Here is a 26,871-nt window from a genome sequence, read left to right as displayed (position 1 = left end):
TCTGTAGTGCCCCTCTGTGCCAGCTGTGCCAAGCGCATTAACACTGAATGAATCGTAGGTACCACTTTATGGTGCTCTAATGAAAAATGGGCTACTAAGATAGACGCAAAGTGCTACAAAATGAATGTGCATAATGATTCCGAGTCAAGACCACCGCGGGAACCCAGGCTGGAAGTTACAAATCTAAACAAAGCTCGAACAAGCGCTTCTAGCCTCAGAGGAAACCTGAGAATTTTTGAGAGCAGCCATGGACTGAGGAGTTGCCTCCCGAGCCCGTGCTCCTTGGGGCAAAGGGTAAAGAAACTCATGCTCCTGAGGGAGCCTCTGACGTCTTTTGTAAAGGAAACACTTCCATTCTCTGTGTAGTGGTTGCCGTCCACAGATTGGTCCCTGCGGAAGCGGACAGCTGCATGTTCTTTCGGTGTCGAGGATTTCAGACTGGCTGAGGGTCAGTGCCGTCACTGAATTCCTCCTGGTGGTGAGCTTCAAAGCATTGTGACAGCTTGTTTTGTTTTGGTTTGTTTGTTAAAGAAAAGACAGTGTGATTGAAATTCCTTTAATGAAGTGGGTTTTTTCCTTTCACATTAGAGAATTCTTATCTGATATCAAAAGCATTTACCTGATTAATCCTGAAGCTAACCCCTTTTCCCCATGAGCAGTTACGTGGGGCACAGCCCTCAGTGCTTTATGCCAGCTCTGTCCCAAAGAAGTCCTCATTATCCCGTCCTGGGGTAACTGACTCCATCACAACTGCCAAGCAACACAATGTTGAAAAGCAGAATTTCGGCTCAGAGGTTGTACTCTTAAATATTTTGGTTAAAAACCACCAGCATGCAACTTAAACATACCATGTTTCTTTCTTTTACTACTAACTACAAAGTGGTCCAAGATTCAAGTTGACATGCACATGCACAGCTGATGCTAGTGCTGAATTATGGTCAGAGAAGAATGTACACGCAAGCTGCTACTTGATAGCTGCCAGCAAGATGCTAAGTGTAGAAGTGCGTTGAGGAGATGATGTGCTGTGGCTGCTGTGAGCGGGCCGTCTGCTGGGGCCCCAGCACACGGGTCCTGGGACAGTGCCTTCGTTATGTCTCTCCACCTCTCTCTCGCCCCCTCTCAACTGACCCCCAGACATACCACACTCATTTCTGAACTCAGTGCTTTTCTCAGACAAGTTCCCACTACCTGGAATGGCCTGCCCTTGCCTCTGCCCTACCCAGATGTTGCTCTCACTTTAGGACCCAGCTCATACCCTACCTCATTCACTCAGCAGGCACAGTGGCAGATACGGGGATAAACATATACTCCCTCAGTAGCTTGAATTTGCTTCTCCCAGCACGTCTCACCCACTAGGCTTTTGAGCAGCCTGAGGCTGGGGCCTGTGTCTTACTCCTCCTGTGGTCCCAGCCTGGCATTAGGGCAGCAGGTGCTTGGTAAGTGATGAGCACGTGAGTGAATGAGCATGCCATCTGTCCTGTTCTATTCATGGACTGTGCTCTTTGAGTGCATTCAAGGAGCTTATAGTCAGTCTAATTGAAGCAATGAAATAGGAACAAACAATATTAGAAAGGAAGTTATTTGGAATGTTGAGAGGAAGGCATTTACTTCCTGGTGTGAGGGGTGTGGGTGAGAATTGGACAAGCCTTCACTAAGGAGATAGCATTTGAGTGGACCTAGGACACAAGAGGGATTTGGACATGTGACGGTCGGGGTATGGGACAAAATAGGTTAAAGAAACAGTTGCCTAGTTGTAAAGAGCATATAAAGACTCTGGGCTTGAATAGCAACTCCACTGCCTACTGTCTCTGGGACTTTAGTAAAGTGGCGATAATAGTGCCTACCCAATAGAGTTGCATAAGGGTTAAATATGTAAATACCTAGCATACTGCCTGGCACATAATAGTAGTCAATAAATGGTGGCTGTTAGTATAAAAATGGAATGGATAAGTGAGTCATAGTTGTTATATCTGTTTTAAAAATTAAATCCATTCTTTGTTGTAGCTGTTTTGTTTTTCCTTTAAAATCTACAGTCATCTCCTCACAAATAGATATAGAATATGGTTCTTGGTCAGTTTTCTCTAATAGTGTCTCATGCTGTCTTGCACATTAATGCAGTAAAATATTCGCCATCTCCCTCTCGCTTTCCCCAAATCCTTTAAAGACTGTTCTGAAGTCTTAGAGACAAGTACCCCACAGGTCTGTCTGTCTACCTACTTTTTTGGTGCCTACCTTCTGAGGTGACTTTCTCCTGCATTTAGAAGTTGTGAATAATGAAAGTCTGTTATTTGCAGAACGTTCTGTTTTTGTTTAAGCTTGCAGCAGCCCTGTGAGGGAAGCAGGGCAAGGATAGTGATCACTGTTTACACTTGAGAAAACCGAGGCTGAGAAATGCGAAGTGACTTGCCTAGATCTCATGGTAATCAGCAGTAGGACTGGGACCGGAAGCCCGGGTTCTCTGGCTCCTAGTCTCACGTTCTTTTTACTGTACCCTGCTGCCCCTTAGTAGTCGGTGGTCACTCTGTCCCTTCTCTCCCTTCCCCAGCCCTCCCGCCTCTGTGCTGCTGAGTTTCTAAAACCTGTTCCCTTCCACGGGGAAATCCACCAAAGTCCCATCCAGAGCACCAGAAAAAACGCGCCACCAAATCGAGGCCACAGTTCTGGTGAAAACCTTCTCTCTTGCTCGTCCCGTACCGTCTCCCTCAGCGAACTAGGAAGCTAAGAGTCGTGAGACTTTGTGAAGAGTTTAAGGACTTTAAGACTAAAGGAAACAAAAATGATTATATGTTTCAACTCCATTGGTTAAGAAACAAGAAAACTAAAGGAAGCCCGTAGGTTGGTCTAAAACATGTTTGCCCTGTCGTGTTTGTCTTCCTTAAATTTCACATTCTTTATTCAGAGTAAGACGTGATAAAAGCAAGATTTCAAAGCCATCTGTCCTGCTGCATATATGGAATTTTTTGTTCTAAGTTTAATTTTTCCAGACTATAAAGCTTAAGCTCTCTGGCAGCTTAATGCAAGGCAGTGTGGTGCAGTGGGAGGAGCACTGGACTTGGCAGTGGATGTGGGCTCCAGCTTCAGCGCCATCATTTAATTTTCACAAATCGTTTTTGAGTATCAGTTTTTAGAAATAGAGTTAATAGCACCAGCCCTGTTTCCCAAGCATAGTTGTATGGTGCGAATGAGATAATGTCTATCCGAGTGGTTTATAAACTAAAAAGGACTAAACAAAGGAGTGTTAGGTATTATTCACGCGTGTAACAATCCGTTGTCTCCTCTGTGGACAGCACTGCTAAAGAGACGGAAGACGAATCGGAAGTGTAAGATCTGCCCTGCCTTTGCTTAGCTGACAGTTGTTTGGTTTATAATCTAAATTAGTAGATAAGACAAATTAAATATTTTGAAGAACATGACTTGCACAAATATTCCAGTGCATTGTTCACTCTTGCTGTCACGTGGGACTTGAGCCTGAGCCCCCGCCTCAGTGGACGCTCTGCTACAGTGATCACCAGCCTTGGACTGGTTTATTTGTTGTTTTAGGACCAAGTGTGACATTTTTATAGTGACTGCATCAGTTTCAGTGACCTTAGCGAGGAGAAGTACCCTTGGCTACTCTGCAGCTTGCGGGAATACTTCTCCAGATTCCTTCTAGCGTTTAATGGTGTGGCTGTGGGAGAAGCAACTGAAGTCATCGCACTTCAGTCATAAAATCTCTAGCTAGTGCTGTTGCTGAGCTATTTCTGATCTCGTCTTCCATTATTTTTTATAAGTAAAGAGAATCAAGCTCCACAGCTTTTTTAAATAAATAAATAAGAAGGAAGTACCTAAGAACTTTGGCATATTTTAAGAAAATGGTTTTTTCAGTAACTGAGAATAATGAAAATCTAGAGCAAGTAAGCCAGTCTACTTTCTTTAAAGTCAGAGGGTAACAATATGGTAGTTCAGCTTTTAAGCCAAACCACTCACCTTTGAAAATGAAGCAGTATCCAGCATTAAGATTTTTTAAAAACCTCGCTTTTAAAAAGCAGATCTATCCTCTTTCCTTCCCTCCCTCATGCTTGTGCTGAATTCAGAACTAGTTTCTGGCAGGTGATCCCCGAGGGACTTAAAATTCAACATGCTCTCTAGCTGATGTTGGTTTTTAAATTTAGATCAAATGACATTGTCTTTGAAGTCTCAGAGGACTGCTGAAGGTAGCTGCACCAGACAGGCTTGCCTTTCAGAGCACTCTTGCAGCCTGGCATCTTTAATATGAAAAGTGAAGCCTGGTCAAAAATAAATGAGAAAGAAAGTTTTATTGGAGTTATTTACTCTAAGATAGCTATTTTAGAAGGAACCTTGACAAGTCCTCTCCTTGCCTCTAGACAGGAACGCACAAGGCATATGGGTATCTGCTGTATTTTAAAAGACCTTGGGGCACCAGGCTTCTTCCATAACTCATTCCAGAGTTTAAACACCCTCGCTTCAGGAAATTCTTCCCTATATTGAACTTACAGGCCCTCTCCTGCGGTTAACACCCATTTCCGCTTTTTTCTGTCTCCAGTCAGGATGGAGAACAGCTGGCCAGCATCCTCTGTGCGCTAACCCTCCGTCAGTGACACGGAGTCGTTTGGGTGTCCCCAGGCTCCCTTTCTCAACCCCCAGCAACCAGGTCTTTGAACTAACTTGAGATCCTTTTTTCTTTGTTTTTAGTTCTGTCTTCTTTATTTCTGTTCATTCCTTTTGATTATAGAATAATATGTGCTCAATGAATAAAATTTGAAAGATGTAAAAATATGCAGAAGAGGGGAGCAGAATAGCCCCACAATCTGCAGACAAAAACCCTTAATTTACTAAGTTTTCTGTGTGTTTCTTACGTAGCTGAGATGACATCCTCTCTACTAGCACTATGCGATAGAAATACAGTCCGGGCTGCAGGTGTAAATTTAAGAGACAAGTACCCTACAGCCATGGCAGCCATGTTGAAAAGAAATAAAGGGAATAGATTAATTAATTGTAATAATATATTTTATTTAGTCCCAATAAAATAATACCTTGTCAACATGTGACCCATATTTTTTACATTAATAAAATATTTTATATTCCTTTTTTTCATACTAAGCCTTCTAAATCCAGTGTGTATTTTACTCTTACAGTGCATCTCAGATCCAACTAACCACATTGCAGGCACTCAGGAAGCTGTGGCTCGTGGCTGCAGTATTAGACAGCACAGTCCTTGCAATTGTATGTACTGCTTTTGTGCATATCACATCTTAAGCCTTTTATCAATGATGCTAAAGACTTTTTCGCATCGTTTTAATGGATGCACAATATTTCATCATTTAGATTTACTCTAACTCTGTCTTTAGATTTTTCTAAAGACGTCTTTCATGTTAGAAGTAACCCTGTAGTATTCTTTTTTTACATTAACTGAATGTTTTCAACACCTCGCCAAAAGAAAAAACCGTAAATTATTCCTTTTGAGTACAACTAATTAAATCCATTTATTCGTAAGACAAATATATTGTTAGTATTTACTGTGTGCTCTGTACTCCATTGGATTGAAAAGCGAAGGGGGAATTTCAAGAAACAGAAGAAGACCAGTCCTTCCCATGCAACGTTTACAAGGCTTGGCTCCACAGTTGGGTGGCACGCGTGTTGTGTTTTATTGTCTTAAATATCCTTGCCTTCGTTTCTTACTCCCCCCCTGCAGACACACATAGCCCGATTAACTCCCCTCACCCTTCAAGGCATCAGTCACATACAGCCTGCTCTGATGGGTCCTCCAGATGACTGCTGGCTCCCTTCTCCATTATAAGAGGCAAAATGTATATTGTATACAAAGCACCATGGTCTTCTGGTTATTGGTTAACTCTCTGCCTTCTCTACTAGAGTGGCAACTCCTTAATGATAGAAACCTTATTTTGTACACCTCGTTATTCCCAGAGCTGAGTGGACTGCCAGAGAGTGAACGCGGGTTTCAGTAATGTCTACCGAAACGTGTTGAAATACCAGTGATCATATTAAGCATCAGTTGGACAGTGTAGTTACAAGTGCTGTAGCTGTTCAGCCTTCAGAGAGATCACTTTAAGTGGGCATGGTTGAAGAAGGCCTAATGAAGGAGGTAGGAATGGTGTGGGCTTCGGAACATGGGCATACTTAAATGAATGGAGGGAAGGAATTAGCAGAAAAGCCACTTATAAATCCTGTACTAAGAAGTCAGTGTTTTTCAGGAGGGGTTCTTTAGCGTATGCTAAGTGTCAGCAGATAAGCATCCTTCTCGATCTGAAGCACTGTCCTGGGTTTCAGAAGCGCTGTAGAGATGGTCTTTGCCCGTCAAAAGCTGACACAGGTATGCAGCGTTAGAAATGAGCACTGGCTGCTTCAGTGTGACCTTTGAGTTTAAGCTCAATTTACGTATAATTCCTTGTGATTCAGCTTTGGAGTTGTTAAAGATTGTTTTATATGATGCTTGTTCAACCAGTCTTCTGCTGGTGGATAGCAATATATAATAATAAGTAATGTCATTAGAGCTAATATCAAATGACTGTTACTACAAACCAGGCACTCTTCCAGAGCATTTTGAATATGATATTTAGTTGACTCATTTAACCCTCACAACAACCCTGTGAATTAGGACCCATTATCCTATCTTATCTTACAAATGAGGAAATTGAGGCACAGAAAAGTTAAAATAGTTTAAAAGGTGACACAGCCATCAAGTGAAAGAGCTCAGATTTGAACCTAGGCAGAAGAGTTTTAGGGCCCCTTCTTGGACTCTTACTCAGTATGGCCTCTCTTACATCTATGTTAAGCGTAAAATGTTTTACACGAGAGATCATTTAGCATCTTGTGATTCCAGAAAAGGAAGCCTGTTATTATAGCCCTCTCCTAGTCTTCATTCCTTTTCCACAGCTCCTTCTTTTCTCACGTGCGGGTTCCTCTTCTCCTCGTCATCATAAAAGACTGGAGCCTCCTTAAGGCTCAGTCCTAGGCCCTCCTTTCTCTCATGTTCCTCTTCATCCCGACATGATCTTATCTACAACCATTATTTTAATTATCAGCCACATTGAAATAAAGCACAAGTGTAATCTTCAGCCAGGATCTCTTTTCTAATATCAGACCTGTATTCACACTGCCTCCTGGACGTTTTCACAGCACGTTCTTTGTGCCCATGGTTTTTTATTCCCGTCTTCCACTCTGACCACCGTAAGCCTTGTGGTCTTCCAGTACTCTGTTTTCAGCACATGGAATCTCCATCCTTTCTTTTATACTGGCCAGGAATCCAGGCATAATTCTTGGTTCCTCCCTTTCCCTCTCACCCCCGTATCCAGCCTTAGCAACCCCTGCTGATTTCCCCTAATATGAACATTTGTCTGTATCTATACATTTCCATTCTGGTCCAAGCCTCCATCATCTCTCACCTATACTACTGCGCAGCCTGTGGTCCCTCGGCATCCACTCTGGGCCCCTCCGTTCTATTCTCCAACTTTAGCCAGAATGCACTTTCCAAATCAATCAATCAGTTAATCTCTCTCTTTCTCCCCTACCCCCACGTCTACACACACACCCAGCCTAAAACACTTAATGACTTAGATAAAGAGGAAAATTCTCCGCTTGGCCTGTGGGCTTCTGCCTGGTCTAGACCTTGCTTTCCTCTCCAGCTTTCTCTTCTACCATGCTGCTCATCACTTGGTGAGCTTTTGGATCCTCAAACATTGTTCTCTCTCTCATTTTTTTTTTTTTTTTGAGGAAGATTAGCCCTGAGCTAACTACTGCCAGTCTTCCTCTTTTTGCTGAGGAAGCCTGGCCCTGAGCTAACATCCGTGCCCATCTTCCTCTACTTTCTATGTGGGACGCCTACCACAGCGTGGCATGCCAAGTGGTGCCGTGTCTGCACCCGGGATCCGAACTGGTGAACCCTGGGCCTCCGAGAAGCGGAATGTGTGCACTTAACCGCTGCACCACTGGGCTGGCGCCCTGTTCTCTTTCTTGACACAGGGTCTTAGCATTTGCTGTTCTTTTTGCCTGGAAGATGCTCCCATCCAGCAGACTATTCTTCACCTGGTGAAGAATTCTCCTAGCCCTTTGAATCTTGGCCTTTTCTGGGTCACTTCCGTTACGAGCTTTCTTAGTTCCTGTACACTCCTGCATAGCACGTGTCAGAGGTTGCGCTTTACACTCATCTTAAATGTTGTGACAGATGTCTGTCCTCTCAGACCACTGTGGTGTAAGCTCCACAAAAGCAGGAGCCATGCCTTTTTTTTCAATCATTGTTGTAGCCCCAGAGTCTAGGCACAGTGCCTAGTGCATGGTACTTACTCAGTGTGTATTCGAATAAGGGAGTAAATCATTTCCTTGGTTAATATGTTTGTTAGCATGCATATAGCTTTATACCGTGCCTCTTTCAGTAGTAAGAGGACCGCAAAAGGTACGGCTCCCGAGACCTTATCCCAGAGCCCCCCCAGTCTCTGACTAAGCAGTGACTGCACGGCGGCTCGCTGGGTTTCAGGCACTTCTTCCGAAGGCCTCCAGCATCTCCGAAATGGTGGCATAGCTATCCATTTTTCCTTTAAAATAACAAACAGCCAACTCCCCATGGTTTGGTTCATGTCAGAGCTTATTAGAAATGTGGTGGCAGTGCAGCCCGAGCAGCATCTTTCAAAGAATTAGCTTCACAAATTCTGTCGTTAGCCTCTGGAGTCCAAAGCTTCCTTTAGCTCTCTTTGCAAAGCTACTCTTTAAATCCAGAAAGTGTGCTCTAACCAGGGTTTTAATTTCCCTGTCGAGTTCTTTCTGGGGCTGGGCTCTGTGTGGTTGCTGTTCTGGTTTCCCTGGCGAAGGTAGAGGGTTTTTTCCTAGCCTTCTGCATAAGCACTTTATGACTCCCCTGTCTCAAGTGCTGTCCAGACTCTCCGAGGGGTCCCCAGGCATCATCCCTGGCATCTCCTTCTGTTTTTACAGATCATTTTACGTCCTCCTGATGTTTGTTGCCTCACTGAGATTTCAGTACATTATTTGTATGTTGATTTCTTAAAGTGAACGCTGGTGGGTAAAGTGGCTGACTTGACCCCTCCTGGGTCAGCCTTGAGACCGAGCTGGCCTGCGAAGGGCTCTTGGCTGTGGACACCCCTCAGCGCCTGTCAACTGGCCTGCGCGGGAACCTGTCTTTTCCAAGCTGGGCCCGGCTGCCCAGGGCCGTGGAGGTCTGATGGCCAGGCCTCCACATCATATAGTCTGGGGAAATGAATTTTTTCAGCCTGCTTGTTTTATCCTCTGCCTGTGGAACTTTCTCTTTCACAAATTCGTCTTTCCATCAGTACTCAGTTTAAATAAAACGTAAAGGCTCCCTTGTTCAGTTATACCTTTTAAAACTCTGTTTTTATTTAGTCGGACTTTGGCAGGAAACCTTCCGAGCTGAGCCCAGAGGAAAAGTGACCATTGGCACAGATTTCAGCCTATGCTTTTGGCCTAAGATTGTTTCTATTTTTATTTTGTTTCTTGTTTTTGTTAACGTCCAGGGCAAAGATGAAGCACTTTCACTTATCAGGTAATGGTGAGAGGCCTTCAGACTGCTCGCTGTGGCCCGGAGCGGGCATGCGTAAACTGTTAACCCCCAACTTCCTCCTGGGAGATAAAACCTAGCTGTTAAATTTGGCTTTCCCAAAAGGAGGCTCTGTACTCCTGCTTGATCAGAGAGAGAGAGAGAGGAAAAAGATAAATCCCAACCTTTGTGGATTTTGAAAAAGAATAGTAGCCTAATTTATGGGGGTTGTTTTTTTGAAAAAACTAACTTTATGTCATAATTTCTTAGCTGCCAAAAGACGTAATTCTACCTCAGCTTCGCCTTGGCAACCTGCTTTTGGCACTCTGTGCAGCCCTGTCGTTGCTCTGCATTATTTAAGCAGTAATCTTTAAGAAGGTGAGAAACTATTATTGCTTTTTAGCACAGTTGACATGATATTGGCACAGAGCTGTACCTGGAGCTTCAAACATTTCTCATGGCCACAGACCAACTCAAACACCTCCATGGAGGGTCTCACTGCCATGAGGTCACAGCTCGCTGCGACGGGGAGAAAGAAGAAGATCAAATGTTGTTTGAAAGTTTGGGGTTTTTTTCTTTTTAAGTATTCTTATTCCACGGAGTTATAGCTGTAGATTTTGGCCGAGATCCAGACAATCAAGATTTAGCTTTTTGACCAGCTGTGATCTAGTAATGTTGCTCGGAGGAAACATTCTGTAGGAGGGAGAGACGCATACTTGAGACTGTGAACCGTACCCTTTTCTAATACTTTACAGAGTGAGACCTGGTCGTAGACAGATAAAAGAAGCACAAGTGAATCTGAAAAAGAATAGGAAAAAATCTTTTCAAACAGCTGAAAATTCACCCCAGCCTCAAGAACTGTGTTGATATGGTAAATCTTTACATTTTTCTTTTATTTCACTTTTCCCTAAGTCTCCACATTTATATCATTTCATGGCAGAATGTATTTCTGGTCGTAATTGATGCTTAGAATGCATCAGCATTCCTGTAACAGCGTAAGGCCTAGGAAATCAAACAGGCCACACAAACGTAATGTAGGCAAGAAGACAAGAGAAGGAAAGGATACCAAGCCCTTGACCTAAAAATTATTCTTCTGCTTCTCACTCCTCCCTCAGATGGAAGGAGAGATCAAACGTAGTAGTTTTGGTGGCAAGTCCTAGGGATTGTGAGAGAAGGGAACTAACATTTATTTGGTCAGACTGCCTTTGTTAAATCACTGTTAGTTGCTTTGTGACAATGAGGATATTACCTAACCTCTGTGCCTCAGTTTCTTCATCTGTAAAATGAGGACAGTGTTCATAATACACTTAATAGAGATGTGAGGATTAAATGAGACCGTATATAAAGCTGTTAGGAGTACTTACTCCACAGTACTTCATAAATGTTAGTTGCTATTGTTTTCTTTTTTTATTTTTTTAAGATTTTATTTTTCCTTTTTCTCCCCAAAGCCCCCTGGTACATAGTTGTATATTCCAGTCGTGAGTCCCTCTGGCTGTGCCATGTGGGACACTGCCTCAGCATGGCCTGATGAGCGGTGCCATGTCTGCACCCAGGATTCAAACCAACAAAACCCTGGGCCACCGAAGCGGAGCGTGTGAACCCACCACTCGGCACAGGGCCAGCTCCTGATTTATTATTATTAATAATTTATAGAGTACCTACTCATTATACCAAGAATTTTACGTGTATATCTCATTTACTCCCTATTGCAACAACTGTCAGGGAGGTATACCCATTCCACAGAAGAGGAAGCAGTTTCCAAGCAGTGAAGTGCTTCAGCAGTCGCCCATATTTTATGACGGCGGAGCTACGTGTGGAGGTCTGGAATGTCATATGTGGGACCAGTGCGTTCTTATCTTGTTTTCTCTCTCCCAGTTCCTTTTCTGTAAAAGGAGGCTATAGCTTCAGGCAATAAAACCAACAGAAAGAGGAAGAGGGGAAGGGAAAGTGTTGGGGGCGAGGATGGTGGATTGGAATGAACTGTCTCCCAGGTCGGCTTCATGGCAGGGTATTTGTACAATGGTTATAAAAACTCTGAACACGGTCCTCCTCATTTAGGTTAGGGAAACAGAAATTCTCCCTCTTACGAAAACTTTCTCCCCCTGAAGCTAAATTCATACAGAAAAATGATATGTCCGGGGTTTAGGGACAGTTGGAATACACCTCAAAGGATTCTGGGAAGTTCTTCTAGTCCCCAAGTATTTGGTAGATCATATAAAGAGGGGCGGTTTGAGCATTTCTACTTTATTCAAAGCCTTCCCCACCCCATATTCTCAAGCAAAAAGAAAAGAAACTAGAGTTGATGTTTCACATTGGGCAGAATGCATCTTTTGATTGATTTAGCACTTCTTCTCCAAAACTCTTTTACACTTTTCTTAATTCTTTATCTGCTTCTTTCAGCTAGCTCCCTGCTAGGCGGAAGTGGAGCTGGGGGTGGCTGGGGGGTGTTCCCGCTTTAGACAGTGTTCTGTCCGGGGAAAGCAGCGGAGGCAGGAGGTCTAGACTCTGTTCTTTCTTCTGCTGCCTCTGATCTTGTGTTCCCACCCAAGGCGTTAATGTCTTTGAGCCTCAGTGACCCCTTCTGTAAAGTGAGGATCATACTTTTGGAAGCTGAAGCCCATGGAAACTAATAATAGTGACAGCAACCCACAATTACAGCTACTACTGCCGTCAGTGTCCATGCCACTGTTCTGCCGAGGATTTGAAGTACATTATCTTATTTAATCCTTACCACAGTCTAGTTGTCTATTTTATGAAGGAGAATACTGGAGCAAACAGAAGATAAGTGCCTGCCTACAGTCACATAACTAATAAGTGCTGAGTTCAACCTGAAATTCTAACTCCAGACAGACCAGGGTCATGTTGGCAGAGCTGGGAGTAGAATCTACGTCTTCAGCATCCTTTCTCATCACCACCACTATCTCAGATAGAGCTGAAGAGATAACCAAAGGTAACGGACTGTGATAAAGAAGCACTCACAAATTACAACGAAATTAATCACCTTAATTTAGGGAGATCAGAGAAGACTTGATCCAAAGAGGCCAAATGTAAACCAGGCTGTCCTCCTTGACCTCTAAACTCCCGACTGCTTGGCTTCTCCCTCATCTTGCTATTGTTTGTGACCCTAGGATATCCTTTCTTACTTGTAGCAAAAAAATGTATTAAGTAATTTAACAGTCCCCAGAGTGGTTCAGTTATTCAGCGACCTTTGCCGTGTTTCACTAAGCTGTGGCCTAGTGAGTTTGCAGTTATGCTATCTTTGGGTTGTTTTTAAATAAACTCCTTTTAATTTCAACATTAAACCCCAGATGTCATGTTTCCAGGTTTCCAATTTGAACCTAAGCCAAGCTGGGAGAGACATCCACTTGGGGCAAATGGCTGACGCGGAGAACGAGTGCAGTGACCTGGGGACTCGGTCCCGTCGCTTAAACCTCAGGCTCTGCGCCCCCAGATCTAGCGCCTAGAATGCATGGGGACCCTTGGGAGTGGAGGGTACCGAAAAGCGCCTGCGCCTCCTGCCGCTCCTCCCCTCTCCTGGAGCACCAGTCACTGTGGGGTTCCGAAGAGTAGAAATCCCCTCTAAGTTGTTCATCACCACTTATCATGTACTGATTTCATTTGATAAATAAATTGTCAGCAGCCTTTAAAAATTGGTCATATGATTAATAAATCTAAGCACTTCAACCTCTTCTTCCATCTAGATGAAATAATCATGAAGCCAGACCATAATCTGACAAAAGGAATCTTGAAACCTTCCAAGCGTTTGTTTTTGATCTATTATTTGCCTTTTCAGTTGCTGCCTTTCTCTTTTTAGGCAATAGTAGAAGTAAATGCTCCTTTTTTTCTTTCAAGAATTTAGCTTATTAATGAAAGTTCCTTCTGGAAACCTATTAAATATGAAATAAAAATTGTTTTATTAAAAATCTGTGCATTATGATTTCATACAGAGATGCTCAAGCAGTAAGATTTTGGAAATATCCTAAATCTACAAAACAAAGGGAATGATTAAGTAAATTATAATATTCCATTCAGTGGAGCAGCCGTTTAGAATTGTTTACCAAGAGGTTTTAATAACATCCAAGAGCAGGATACAGAATTGTATATATATATATATACCACAAACACAACTTTAAGTTTGAGGGTTTTTTTTTAATTAAACACATATACATAAAATCAAAGTCTGAAAGGAAAATATTCAGAATTAATAGTGATTATTTGCTGGATAACAGACTTGTGAGTGATCTTTATTTTTTTTTACATGGTTTATATTTTTCGAGTTTTCCAGGGAGTATAAATTATTATAATAGTTAAAAATGCATGTGTTTGTATATATTTTGATGTAATCATTCGACACTTCAGCTGTTTAGAGCTCAGCTATCTTAAAAATCTGGAACATTGCTGAGATCCTGGAAGTAATAAAAAAACTAATTTTGAGCAGCCAAAACTAATGTTACAAAATTCATGTAATGTAGCATATTATGCCCAGGACATCTGCTGCCCGTCCCTCAAATCCTGTTTACTCTCACTTTGCACACAATTCTCAAGACATCTACTCTGCAGGAACACAGCTAATTGGAAGCAAACATTAAACAGAGAGGCCCCCACGGGCAAGAGCACGGCACAGCGGCCCTGCCAGCGTGACCGTGAGGGAGGCACAGAAAGCATCCGGGCACGCTGAAGAGCCTCGCCTCACGCTCAGGTCCTGGAAGCACGCCGCTGGAGGTCCTGTCGTCTCTTCCCTGTGTCATAGTTTAGTAGTACTCTTCACATTGTTGGCCCACAGTTATCAAGGAAATACATTTTCTGATTATAAGATTATACTCTTTTAAGATTATAAGAAGGGCTTCAATAAAATTTTTTGGGAAGATTTCATTGCACATGGCTAAAAATGGAAAAAAAGACAAAATGTGATTCTAGGGTAAACTTTAGATATGTAGACTTCTTTATTGTCTATTCAGAATAACTCATTTTCTTACTGTTCTTAAAAGGGCACACTTTGCTGTTATTTGGGTTTTCCAAATTGTATCTGAAACTGTCGTTACATGGATTCTCATAAAAGTCCAAGGAAACTGGAGAGGAATATCACAAAATCAAGATATCTTTACCTCTCAAAGCCTTAGAATCCATCCATTAAAATAAGAGTGACACCTTAGAGCTTAGATAGAGGTTGGGCAGGTTAAATGAGCAGGCACGTAGAATGGCTTGTAGCTTGATGCCTGGCATGTCATTGGCACTTCGCAAATGTGAATTCAATTTGAGTATGAGTTTCCCATGTGAGATAGAACAGATGCATGGGCTCTGGAGTCAGACGGGATCTAGTTCAGTTGTGGGGTCTGCAACCTTGAACAAACCACATAACCCACCTGCCTGCCTACCTTTCTCACAGGGTGGAGGTGAGTTCAACATTACTGATGTGCAAGACAATGGTAGTTCCCTTCCCCTTGTGGTTTTAGGGGAGGGACGCCACCACACTTTATTACTTTTCTGTTGTGCAAAACTGAGGACAGCTTTCAGGGGGTATCAGAATCAAAACGGGCTACACAACCCTTTCCCCCTTTTGTCATGAGCACTGCTGTTGTACCCTGGCCTGCTCTCATGCACTGCCCTTTATCCACCCACCTGGAGCCCAGCAGAGAAGCAGACAGGATGCCCAGGGGACACAGTTGGGTGGGGTGGTGGCAAGGAGTGGGTCACATCAGTCACCCTTCATAGCCGTGAGTGGTTAAGGCCCTGGCCTCTGGTCGCGTGCCAGCAGTATCACCTTCATTGTTCCAGGCTGGGTCACCTGGTGCTTCCCACCCCACCTGGGCTAGGGTGGCAACTGAAAGCGTGGCCTGTCTGCCTAGAGCAGACTGTCTGTGGGTGGTGCTGATGCTCCGTTTTGGTTTGATTACCTAGGCCCCCTGCAAAATCATTTAGAGAGGGACACTGTCAGCAAGTGGTAGATTGAAAACAACAAGGTTTGCAAAAATGTGTTGCTTACCCAATTACTGCAAGTTTTGACAACATATTAGCTGAAAACCTAGATTAAGGCCAGCAGATTTTGCTCCATTTTGTTTTGTTTTTCTTGAAAACTAAAAACAGTAATTTACTGGTCTACTTGCCCAGTTCTATATGCGGCCCAGTGACCACCCCTAATTATGAATTTTCTCCTGGCACCAACACTTACAGCTGAGGAAGGGAGTCTAATGGGCCCCGGCTTAGAAGCCTTGTGGTTGCCTTTTCTCAAAAAGAATAACCCTTGCCTAAGTGACTGAGACCACAAGGATAATCCAGCATCAGAAGAAAATCTGAGAGAAGGGGGAGCAGGAGCTGGTTCAAAGACTTGTGGCTGTGGACACAGGTAGAAGGAATCCTGGATCCTTTCTTTTTTTCAGGGCACTTATCACAATTGTAATTTGAAAATGTAGTATTTCAATAATTAATAGGTGTCTTTCTCTTGCAAGACGGGAAGCTCCTCAGAGGCAGGGCCTGCCCTGTCCTGCATCTGTTCCCTCCCCGAGGCCTGGCGCGGGCAGCCGCTCTCGTTGGGAGGGTATAGTTTCCAGCCCAGCTTCTGCTCCTGCCTGGTAATTGCCCTTTTGCAGCCACTTCTCTGTATGTGTTTCCTCATCTGAAGGCCACGAGTCAGATGGGTCTTGTGTGCGCACCTCCCTCTGTCTCCAGCCCGGTCTGTTCACTGTTGTACTGAAGCTGACCAGCTTCCTCCGATACAGCATGGAGAACTGTGACCAGCACTCCAGGGCTGGCCTAACTAGCACAGTGTATCACATGGCCGCCATTTTCAGGTCTGGAGACTCTATTTCCAATCACTAATTATTAATTCATTATTTCAGATTTAAGAGTAATAATGTATACCTTGCTTTCTTGACAGGGTTTTTATGAGGACCCAGTGAAATGACGTATATGAAATTACTTCAGAAACTAGAATGCTTTGTATAGCTAAACAGTGATTATTATTGCTGACCCAGAGTATCTTCCTGAGACGTAACTCAGGGTCTAAAGAAGGCACTGAAGAGTAGGTTGCAAAACATGTGAGAGTAGCTTTATAAAGAAGTCATTTCCTAAGTTAATTTTTCATTAAAATATATTTTTTAAATACATTTTATATATATACATATTCTTGGTCCTCTGCCAGTTCTCTGATACAAAGCGATCAGCATTTGGGTATTGGGAAAGCCATTGATGGTGGAGTCAAGAGGATGGGTTTTACAGGGGAAAGGTGGGGTGGGGGGTGGGCACAAAGGGTGAAGTGGTGCACCTACAACATGACTGACAAACATTAATGTACAACTGAAATTTCACAAGATTGTAACCTATCAATAACTCAATAAAAAAAAGAAAAGTATGGGTTTTAGTCTGGCCTCACCACTGCCTCACTGAAGTATCATGGGCGAGTCATTTAACCTCTCTGACAAATGAGGAAGGACACCTGCTTTATGAAGATAGGGTGAGAGTTGAATGTTAAGAACAAGAGTGGGAATATTGTTAGCTCTTCAGATTGTGGAGTTGACTACGTCCCTCATATATTTTTCTTCTAGATCCAATCCCTCCAGTTACTTCAGCTCTCCCCATCAGACGTGGTTGCTCTCCCCCGTGCTACCCTGGGCACTCTCTTCTGCATATTTTCCAGTATGTCTCATGTCTTTCTTGAAGGAAGCTCCCAGAGTTGAACTCAGAATGCTTCATATTGTTTCTACCTTTTGGACACTACAATTACTACTAAGATTGATTATTACCAGTTTTTATTATCACACCTAGATATGCTGTTTCCTTTCTGTGGATCCAGAAGGCTTAAGCTGAGTTCTGAAGTTGAAAGTAACTTCTCTTTTTGTTTGTCTTCTAGCGACAGACACCACACCTCCAGTGCAATCCCAGTGCCAAAGAGGCAAAGCTCCACGTTTGGGGGTGCAGACGTAGGCTTCTCTGGGGGGATCCCTTCACCAGACAAAGGACACCGAAAACGGGCCAGCTCAGAGAATGAGAGACTCCAGTGCAGAACCCCTCCTCCCAGTTACAAGTCAGCGGTAGCCCAGCCTGTGACCACCGTCCCCTCCGTGGGAGAATCCGAGAGAAAGACAGCGTCTCTGTCCTCCTCCCTGGATACCTCCTTGGACTTCTCCAAAGAAAACAAGAAAAAGGGAGTAGACTTGGGGGACAGTTTAAATGGAGGCCGTGAGAGTGTGAACACTAGCCAAGAGCAAGGAGAAGCCCTCTCTGGACATCCAGCCACAGTAAATGGCACCCTCCTGCCCAGCGAGCAGGCTGGCCCCTCCAGCGTCCAGCTTCCGGGTGAGTTCCGCCCAGTCTCCGAAGCTGAGCTCTGCTGTGCTGTGGAGCAAGCAGAAGAGATCATCGGGATGGAAGCCACGGGGCTCACCTCTGGTGACCAGCTTGAAGCCTTTAACTGCATCCCAGTGGACAGTGCCGTGGCCGTGGAGTGTGACGAACAGGTGCTGGGAGAATTCGAAGAGTTCTCGCGCAGGATCTACGCACTGAATGAAAACGTCTCCAGCTTCCGCCGGCCCCGCAGGAGCTCTGATAAGTGAAGCGAGCAGACGGGCTGCAGGACCAGGACGGGGTCACTGCCTAAAAGGAGGCTAAAGCTGCACTGGTTACCCTTTGTGATAATTATGACATGAAATGCGTATTAGTGGAGGATATTCCTCAGAAAGACAGACTTTGTGAACCGAGAAGGGACTCAGGATCCTTGTGTATCAGTGGGCCAGACAGAGTTAGGCTTTGCTTACGGGATTTGCTTTTCAGGCCTGACAGTTGTTCTAAGGCAAAAGTCACTCTCTAGCTTGAGTCACCTTATAGGTACTTGTCTGCTTTTTTATTTACACTTCTATGTTATCCTCAGAGGGAAGATGATAATATATAAATAATATAATAAACTCACCTTTAGTTTCTCATAAGCATTTGCCCTCACCATAGTTTATAAAACTTTGGGAAAAATGAATATTCAGAAAAAGATTTCCACCATTTACGGAAGGATCTTTAGCCAGCCATTAGGTTGGCGAACAAGAAGCACAATGGTGTCCTTACACCCAGGCCCATCTGCCCCTGCGCCCGCCCCCAGGCTCTGCAGTCAACCTGTAGACGCCACTGGTGCCCCAGCCTCACAGTGGGTGGCTGTGCATCCTGAAAACTGAGGACATAGATTCCCTGGGTCCTGGATGCAGCATCCGTGACCGCCCCTCCTCTACTCGGCCCTCCCCTTGATGCAGCCTCGGATTAGATGAAAAGCCTCCCCTCTGGTGGATCCCGGGGAGCCCTCAAGGACCCTAAGGTTACTGCAGTCAGATGGCTTCCCAGCCCGCTCTGGGGACCAAAGTTTTTCTGTGGGCGGATGCTGCAGTCAAAGACTAGGCATTGCACTCACCAAACAAAAATCCCTATGTAAATCCCATGTTAATTTATTAAATTGCTTTTGGAAAGGAAGGCGTTGTATATGATGAAATATATGTGGAGAGTCAGACTGTCAGTGCGCGAACTGGAAGGCAGTTGAGATAGTTGGATTAAAGACTAGCTGAGGCATAGAATGCTATTGGTATGTGTGCAATTGCATAAATAGTAAATTATGTTTTTGAAGTCCAATTGTCATTCCTGGAGCTCAGATTTTATTCGCTGTTGCTTTATACTTTATATACCCAAGGATATCGCCTCAGGGTTGCAAGCTCTTTAAGGAAAATTTATCCATATATCCATGTATTGTATAGAAGAATAAAAATTGAGTTTACTTCACTCGACCTGATTTTTTTTTTTCCAGCTTTGAAATTCCTCTTGAAGCTACATCTCTGTATGTCACATCATGACAGGACTAGCCTGGACAAAACCATGACTGTGTCTCAGCTAATGTCGTGGACGTCATTTGCGTTTACGTATTGTGTACAGCAACACAAACACCTTCCCAGGTGTAGCAGCTGCATGTGTCCTACATAACACTGAACTCATAGGTTTCATAATCATTTTCATATTTTGGCCAAGCACTCCTGGGCTCAGTTTTAATTTATAGCTACGTTGTGAAACGGAATAGTTCCTGTTGTTATTGTCCGTGTAAAAAGAGCTCACAGAATCATTGCATGACAGACCCAACCTGCAAACAATTAAAAGCTTTAACTTGATCTGAAGAAATCCATATACATGCCACAGAAAGAGGTGGGACTGCTCCAAAACTGGAGCACAAGCTGTCTGTAGAGTCGTGGCTTCCTTGCAGTGTTCTGTCATTCATTTTAGAGTCAAAGAGGGTGGAGACAGACACGGTCTTGGATGTACATCAGACTGATGTGTGGGGTCCTCCAATGAAGTAACATCTACCCTCCAAAAAAAAAAAAAAGGTTTTGAAGGACTGTGTTATAGTGAACGGTGAGTGGTGAGTCACATGCTTTGTGATTTCCCCAGGTAGGGAGTGGACTTTGAACCTCATGCCAAACTCACAGACAAGGTGCACTCAGCTGCAGGCCCTCCAGCCTGGCTCCTGGCACCACCCAGAGGGACCAGGGCCGGGGCACCCGTGCTTACAGTGTCCATCTGAGGTTTCACACAGCCGGATAGAGCCTGGAGCTCTGGGCTTCCATCTGTCAGTCTCCTTTGTGGACCCCCTGATTCTGGGCTTCACGGCTCTTCACCCCCACAGTGTGGAGCCCTGTCGTTGAATGTGATTAGATTGCTCAGAACTGATCAGTAGTTACCTACACGTTTTCTTGGTCCACACTGTGTCCAATGATGTTATTGGGTTTGTTTAGTTGGGGTTTTGTGTCTTCATTTGAGTCTGACGTCTGCATCTTCTGCCATGACCTGGCTGGAACCTACAGTATTGCCAGGAGTAACCTGTCCAGCATTTTCCAATGCTGCAGAATCAGTTTGCCTCTGTTTAAAGTGGCCACCGCCAAATATGGGATGAGTTGTTATTTCCTACTGATCTTTTTAATTAGTGTTGTAAATCACTAAAAAAAGATAAAATTTGGTTTGAGGGTATCAGTTGAAATGAAAACTCACTACTCCGTTTCCAAACTGCTAAGAGCCCTTTCAGTTTTCATGTAGCTGAGATGCTTATAGTAGCTGGCAAATAGTATCAAATGAATATTTGATTGTATTTTCTCTCTCCACTTCCCCTTACCCACTTTAGAAATTCCAGAGATTTTTTTTCCCCCTCAGAATATTAGTTTTGGAAGATTGTATCCAGCTATATTTTTTTTAGCAATTCTAAGGGTGCCCATTTATCCTGACCTAACCGGTTATTTAAATGATTTTTTAAACCACCACCAATAATAAACGGCATGTGGAACTGCTCTGTTGGTCATTGGAAGAAAACTCAGCATCTGTATTTATAAAATAAAATTGATTAGTATTTATTTTGAGAGTAAAAGTGTACGTTATTTCCCTGCTCTGCTTGCGTCCTGTCTTCTTCATTGTTTTAAATTTTGTGTGGAAGCTGAGTGAACTGTGAAATCCTTGTTCTCAAACAGTCCGCCTCAAACAGTTCTCAAACATTCTGCTTTTACTGAGCTAGCGCACTCTCTCTCTTTCCCTCTCTCTGCCAGGGACTGGGCCAAGTAAAGTTAACACAGAATTAATAAGCCTCAACCTCTGCCACATTCTCTAGCGGGGGGAGGGGAGGGTTATGTATTAACACTCACTCACAGTTCAGTGTGGTAAGTGCTATGATGGAGAGATGCATCATGCTAGGGAATGCGGAGAAGGCTCCTCTGACTCGACGATCTGGAAACGTTCATGGAAGTAATACAGATGAAAGATGCATGAGATTTCACTTCACAGACGGAGAGAACTGCATGGGCAAAGGTGCAGAGGCCAGGCAGGGCCTCAGGTGTGTTTGCAAAACAGCAAGGAGTTTGCTGTGCTTAGAGCCTGAATGGATGTGAAGAAAGATGGGAGGAGAAGTTGAAGTGTGGACCAATGGGGAAGGACTTAAGGTGCCACGAGAAGAGAACGACTAGCAGCCAAGTTGAGGCTGGACTGTAACGATGCTTGCTTGGGTCTGTTTAATCTTTGCATTTTTGTTTAGAAAAAGAAATCTGTGTCTGGAAAAGAGACGCATCCTTGTGTCCCTAATGTTTTCAGGGTAAATAGTGAATAATGAACTGGGTTTTTACCCTGTGGTACAAAGTGTGTGCAGCCAGCGTCTGTTCTTTAAAAGCTTAACTCAATGCCCCAATTCAGCTACTTTGAAGCTGTGACTCTGGTCAAGTCATTGAACTTTTAAGGACCCCGCTTTTTTTTTTTTTGAGGAAGATGAGCCCTGAGCTACCATCTGCTGCCAATCCTCCTCTTTTTGCTGAGGAAGACTGGCCCTGAGCTAACATCTGTGCTCAACTTTCTCTACTTTATATATGGGACGCCTACCACAGCGTGGCGTGCCAAGCAGTGCCATGTCCGCACCCAGGATCTGAACCAGTGAACCCCAGGCCGCCACAGCAGAACGTGCACGCTTAACCACTGCACCACCAGGCCGGTCCCCAGGACCCCCATTTTTTTAATCTGTAAAAAAATTGGAGAGAATTCTGCCCTTGCCATCCTGTCTGGATGGGGCCCGCACCATCAGCGTTGGCTCCCTTTTGTCCTGTGGGCGGCCGTGGCATAGTGACGGAGAGGCCCCCCAGAGACCTGTTATCACCCTTCCCTGTTCCAGTGCTCCGGCACAGCCGCCTCATCTCTGAATCTGGCTCATCTGTGAAATGAGGATAACATCCATCCACTCCCAGGATGGATCCAGTGTCAGAGAAATAAGTCTGTGGATCTTTACGTATTTTTAGGTAAAGATCACTCAGTGATCTTTACAAAGCACCGTGCAGGCAGGGAGGAGTTCGTCATTCAACAGGCTTTTCTTGCATCACGAGTGTCAGGCTTTGGTGGGACCACTGGAACACACACACTCGTTCTTTACACACCGAGGAGGTGTCAGGGCTGAAATGGTTCTTTTGAAAACCTAAGCTCTAAACAAATGTCAGGTGTTTGGAAGTGTTTTGGTGGGTGGCGTGGACGCAGTGTTGAGACATGGCCTGTAAGCCTAATTAGCTTAATTTCCATGTTTCTTAGCACCTGGCAGATGAGCTTCCTTAGGCCCCCTCATCCATAAATATTCTAACACAGCTCCTGGCTGCCTCACTGAAACGCTGAATTGGTGCCCAGAGCTCTTAATTTTGCTCGAAGTAGATAGAAGCTTTTTCTTTTTTTTCTTTCTCCTAGCACATCTAATTACAGTTTTGTAGGTAGACAGCTCAGCCTTGTGGATTTTAAATGAATAAAAAATAAATGTCTATAAAATAATCACACTTTGCAGAGGGCGGCAGTATCAGAAATCCAGAAAAAGAACGGTCGTGAGTCTAGATAAAAAGGAAGGAGAGAGCCTGTTGGTGAAATAGGGTGGGCCAGGCCAGCCCAGGCACAGAACCACAAGGGGCAGAGTGGCAGGCTCGGCTCCTTTGGGTTTTGTACAAAGCACAATTCTAAGGAGCTTCCGTCAGTGTCCATTAAGTTAGAAGCAGCAAATTAGAAAGGAGGGGAGGGTGGGAATGGGCAGAAATGATGGATCTCCTGACTCTGAGAAGCATACAGAGCACCAGGAAGGAAGCAGTCTGGGCCTGTCAGCCCCACAGAGAGCCGGTCAGGGGCGTTTCAGATCCCAGCCTGCCGCTCACCGGTGCTGGACTTCTCCCACGTGCTCCTCCGAAAAGTGGAGTCAGCCCCTTGCTCAGGTCTCCCCTTGGGCCTGGACAGAGACTGCTTTTGTCCTAGGAGCAAATTTGTATTCCTTTTTCAAAAGCTGTCGGATTGCCTAGGGGCCCAGAGCGTGGCAGGCAACGAGAGGAGTCTCACCTGTCGCGCTGTACCTGTCGTGAAACGTAGGGCTAAGCCGTTTGATGACAGCCTGGGTTTTGTACAGAGCGTAACAGCTACCCACCCCCCCCACCACCCCCCCATCTACTCAAGAGCCTTGACACAAGGGTTTGTAAAATACTTCACAGAAATTAATAAAAGAGCCAGCTTAAAAGATTCAGCTTGAATGTGACTTTTACTTTCCTAAGCATGGCCCTCGGTCATCAGAAAAAGGATCAATTAATTTCAGTTCAATCGGAAAATGCATAAAATATTTTAAGGTAGTATATTATTCAAAATGGTTGGAATAAGTTTTGATGCTTTGAGGAATAAACTTGTCCCCTCGAAAATTTACTTGAAAAACCTTCTTTTAAAGATTCTCTCACAGGGAACACCTTACTCCTTGAAGAAACCAGTGTCACTGTGTTTCCACAAATTCCTTGCTCTTTTGGTCGGGAACTCAGCCACACTTTGTTGCTGCGATGTGAGGAGACCCCGGAGCTACCTTACCGTACGGTGGTATGTGACGTTTCCTCATGCAACAGGGGTCTCTGGAGCTTGCTGACCTCGAGGCCAGGCCCTTTGCTCCAGAAGCCTGCCGGTCGCCTTGACGCCTCTGCCGCCCTCTCCCCCCCAGCCTTAGTGGTGCACAGTAGTTGCTCATGGAGTGGGTGGAGTGGGAGATTGAGGCAGAACAGAGATCCAAGGCTTCTGCTCCTCAAGCCTGGGTCTGTCTCCTGGTGCCCTGGGAGTCCTGCGAAGGCCCAGCATGCCCAGAGTCAGCATCAAAACTCATTCGTGACCTTTGGAGGCAGAACTGTCTGAGGATTAAAGGAGACTGTGGAGCTGGGTTTTGTAAACAGTAAGAAGAGGTGCACGTTTATCACAGATTCTCAGGAAACATCCAGAGTGGTGATGAGCCACCCCCAGCTGGGAAGCAGGGCGGGCGCTGAGCCTCTGCTGCCCGGCCCCGCACACATCTGCACTGGGGCGCCTGCTTTCTCTCCCTGGTGATGCAGGGACCACTCAAACATGGGCAGTGTTTTCCTGTCCCAACCCGATCCCTTATGTGATGCCGAGGATGGTACCATCACCACTTGACCAGGCAGCCCACAGGAGACCCCTGAGGGAGGGTGACCTGCCCAAGATCATGCAAATCTCCAGGCCACATGAGGCCAGAGCAGGCCCTGACCTCTGCCCAGGGGCCTCTTCTGCACCCGAATCCTAGCAAGGCCCCACAGCTGCCTCCCTGCCCCACCCGTCTGAACTCCCTGCCAGCTACCGGAGCTCCTCCCCATTCAGCAGACCCTCACGAAGAAGGAGGAGCCAATCGGGAGGACGGGTCTGCCCAGAGAGTGGAAAACTTGGCTCCTCGTGAGCATTGCGTTATGGGACGTGGTGCAAATTTCCGCGTGGGGGGATGTACATTTGTAACTGTCAGGAATGCGACGTAACTGTCAAAAGTCTGTGAGGTCTGCCACATAGACTGTGACTCAGACATGCAGGCAGAGGGAGCCGGAGGGGCGGGGAGGACTCACCTGAGCTGCATCTAACGGGTAGGTCAAGGGGGGATGGAGGCAGGGTACCAGCCAGGGTAAGAAGCAGAAGAGGACTTGCCAGGGACCTGGATTCATTCGTTCACTGAAGGACTGGTTGCTGACCGTCCTGCGTGCAGCGAGGAAGCGAGGAGACGGCGCCCAGTGAGAGCGGATGGTGAGGAAGTGGAGACAGCGAGTGTAGACAACCCTTGCAAGAAGTTTACCTGTAAAGAGATGGAGAAAGCTGGAAAGGAACTGAGTTAGAGGGAAGACTTGGTATAAATGGTAACGGGAAGGAGCCAGTCAGTAGCGGGGAGAAGAAAAAGGTTCAGGAAGAAGACAGGGCAATGAAAGGAGCAAGGTCTCAGAGACAATGAGGGTGGAGGGGAGTGGGGGGGGGGGAGGCGGGGAGGGGAGACCCTGCCTCTGGTGAAGACGTCACCTGGCTAAGCCAAGGACAGGAGGACGGGCAGGAAAGACAGGACTAACAGGTGGGAGGCTGCCGGTTTTCCTGCCTAGCCTGGGGTGGGGGCCTGACTGGAGTGACCCTCCCAGGGGACAGCCCAGGGCAGAAGGGGCACTGTGAGCGTGGCTGGGACCTCCCCAGGCCTTCTGGGGGAGACTCCTGAGGTGTAGGGGAGAGGATTGGCTGACTGCCCAGGGGTCCCACGTGGCTGGGCTTGCCACCTGGATTGCAGTCACCTCCTCCCCTGCCTCCCTTCGGCCACCCTCTTGCTCTCCAGCCTGTTCACCCTGCAAACACAGTGCCCTGTCCTAAACACAGCTCCAATCCTGTAAGAACAGTTAAATAAAGGAGACTCAGACATTCACTCACCTTTGCTGTATATTTACACGCTCGTTAACCAAATAGTCAATGAGGGGCAGTTTCTCCTATAGAAATATTCCTAGTAAAGATTCAGAGGGACGATAAGATTAGACTGTCAGCACTTCGCAGCTTCTGATGAATTCACGCATCTAAGGCGGTGCTCATCAACGGCTGCTGATATCACAAGAAGAGAGAAAACCAGACATTTTATGCCTGATGGAAGAACACACTCCCATGAGGTATTCTTGGCAAAGGCTTGACCCTAAATGTGCTCAAACCTCTGTCTGTGATGTCCAGTACCATGCACATCAGCCTCATGGAGCTAGCAAGTAATTGAAAATTACAGTCCAAATTGAGCCGTGCAGTAAGTGTAAAATACACAATGAATTTCAGACACAGTACAAAAATAGAATGCAAATAATTCTATATTAGTATTCTTCATATGGATTGCGTGTTGAAATGATAATATTTTGGTTATATTGAATCAAGTAAAATATGTTATAATTAATTTCATCAGTTTCTTTTTACTTCTTAAAATGTGACTACTAGGAAATTTTAAATTGCACACCTGCCTTGTGATTGTGGCTCACTTTATATCACCATTGGCCGGCGCTGCCCTGCCTCTAACTGCCAGTTTACGGGAAATTCAGAGGACAGATGAGCGTGTTAACACCTGCAAGTGCCACCAGCAAAACCTAGACTGTGGGAAACTCCATAAGACGTCCAACATAGTTTCTCCAATAAATATATTGGGAGGAAAAATAGAGAGAAGGAAAAAAACTGTTAAAAAGAGACATATCAGGGGCTGGCCCCGTGGCTGAGTGGTTAGGTTCTCATGCTCCGCTTCGGCAGCCCAGGGTTTTGCTGGTTCGAATCCTGGGCGCAGATCTGGCACCGCTCATCAGGCCATGCTGAGGCGGCGTCCCACATGCCATAACTAGAAGGACCTACAACTAGAATATGCAGCTACGTACTGGGGGCTTTGGGGAGAAGAAGAAAAAAATAAATAAAATCATGTTTTTAAAGAAAAGGCATATCAGTCAATCCCATTGTGGACCTCATTTGGTTCCCCTAAAATTAAACTAAAAAAACAAAAATTAAGAGACAATCAAAATGTAAAGCCTGACTAAATGTCAGATTATATT

The 26,871-nt window shown here is 45.1% G+C and overlaps 1 protein-coding gene across 10 annotated transcripts in view; it reads left to right on the top strand.

Moving 5' to 3' along the window:
* Positions 1-19,270, top strand: part of UVRAG (UV radiation resistance associated) — a 309,656-nt gene extending 290,386 nt beyond the window's left edge. For 8 of the 10 annotated variants that reach the window (XR_011495820.1, XR_011495819.1, XM_070490660.1 and 5 more), the window contains one exon: positions 17,370-19,270. Coding sequence is in view for 8 of the 10 variants with exons in the window: in XM_070490660.1 (XP_070346761.1) it covers positions 17,370-18,072 (703 nt within the window). In the remaining 2 variants the exon portion in view is untranslated. Of the gene's footprint in view, positions 1-12,846; positions 13,442-17,369 lie in introns of those variants that run through there. The other 2 variants (XM_070490665.1, XM_070490664.1) reach the window with 2 other exon arrangements.
* The last annotated feature ends 7,601 nt before the right edge of the window (positions 19,271-26,871 follow it).

The sequence above is a fragment of the Equus asinus genome, chromosome 20, assembly GCF_041296235.1.
Source record: "Equus asinus isolate D_3611 breed Donkey chromosome 20, EquAss-T2T_v2, whole genome shotgun sequence".
Classification (NCBI taxonomy): Eukaryota; Metazoa; Chordata; class Mammalia; order Perissodactyla; family Equidae; genus Equus; species Equus asinus.
The sequence above is the reverse complement of the archived record's forward strand: the minus strand, read 5'-3'. Positions and strand labels throughout refer to the sequence as shown.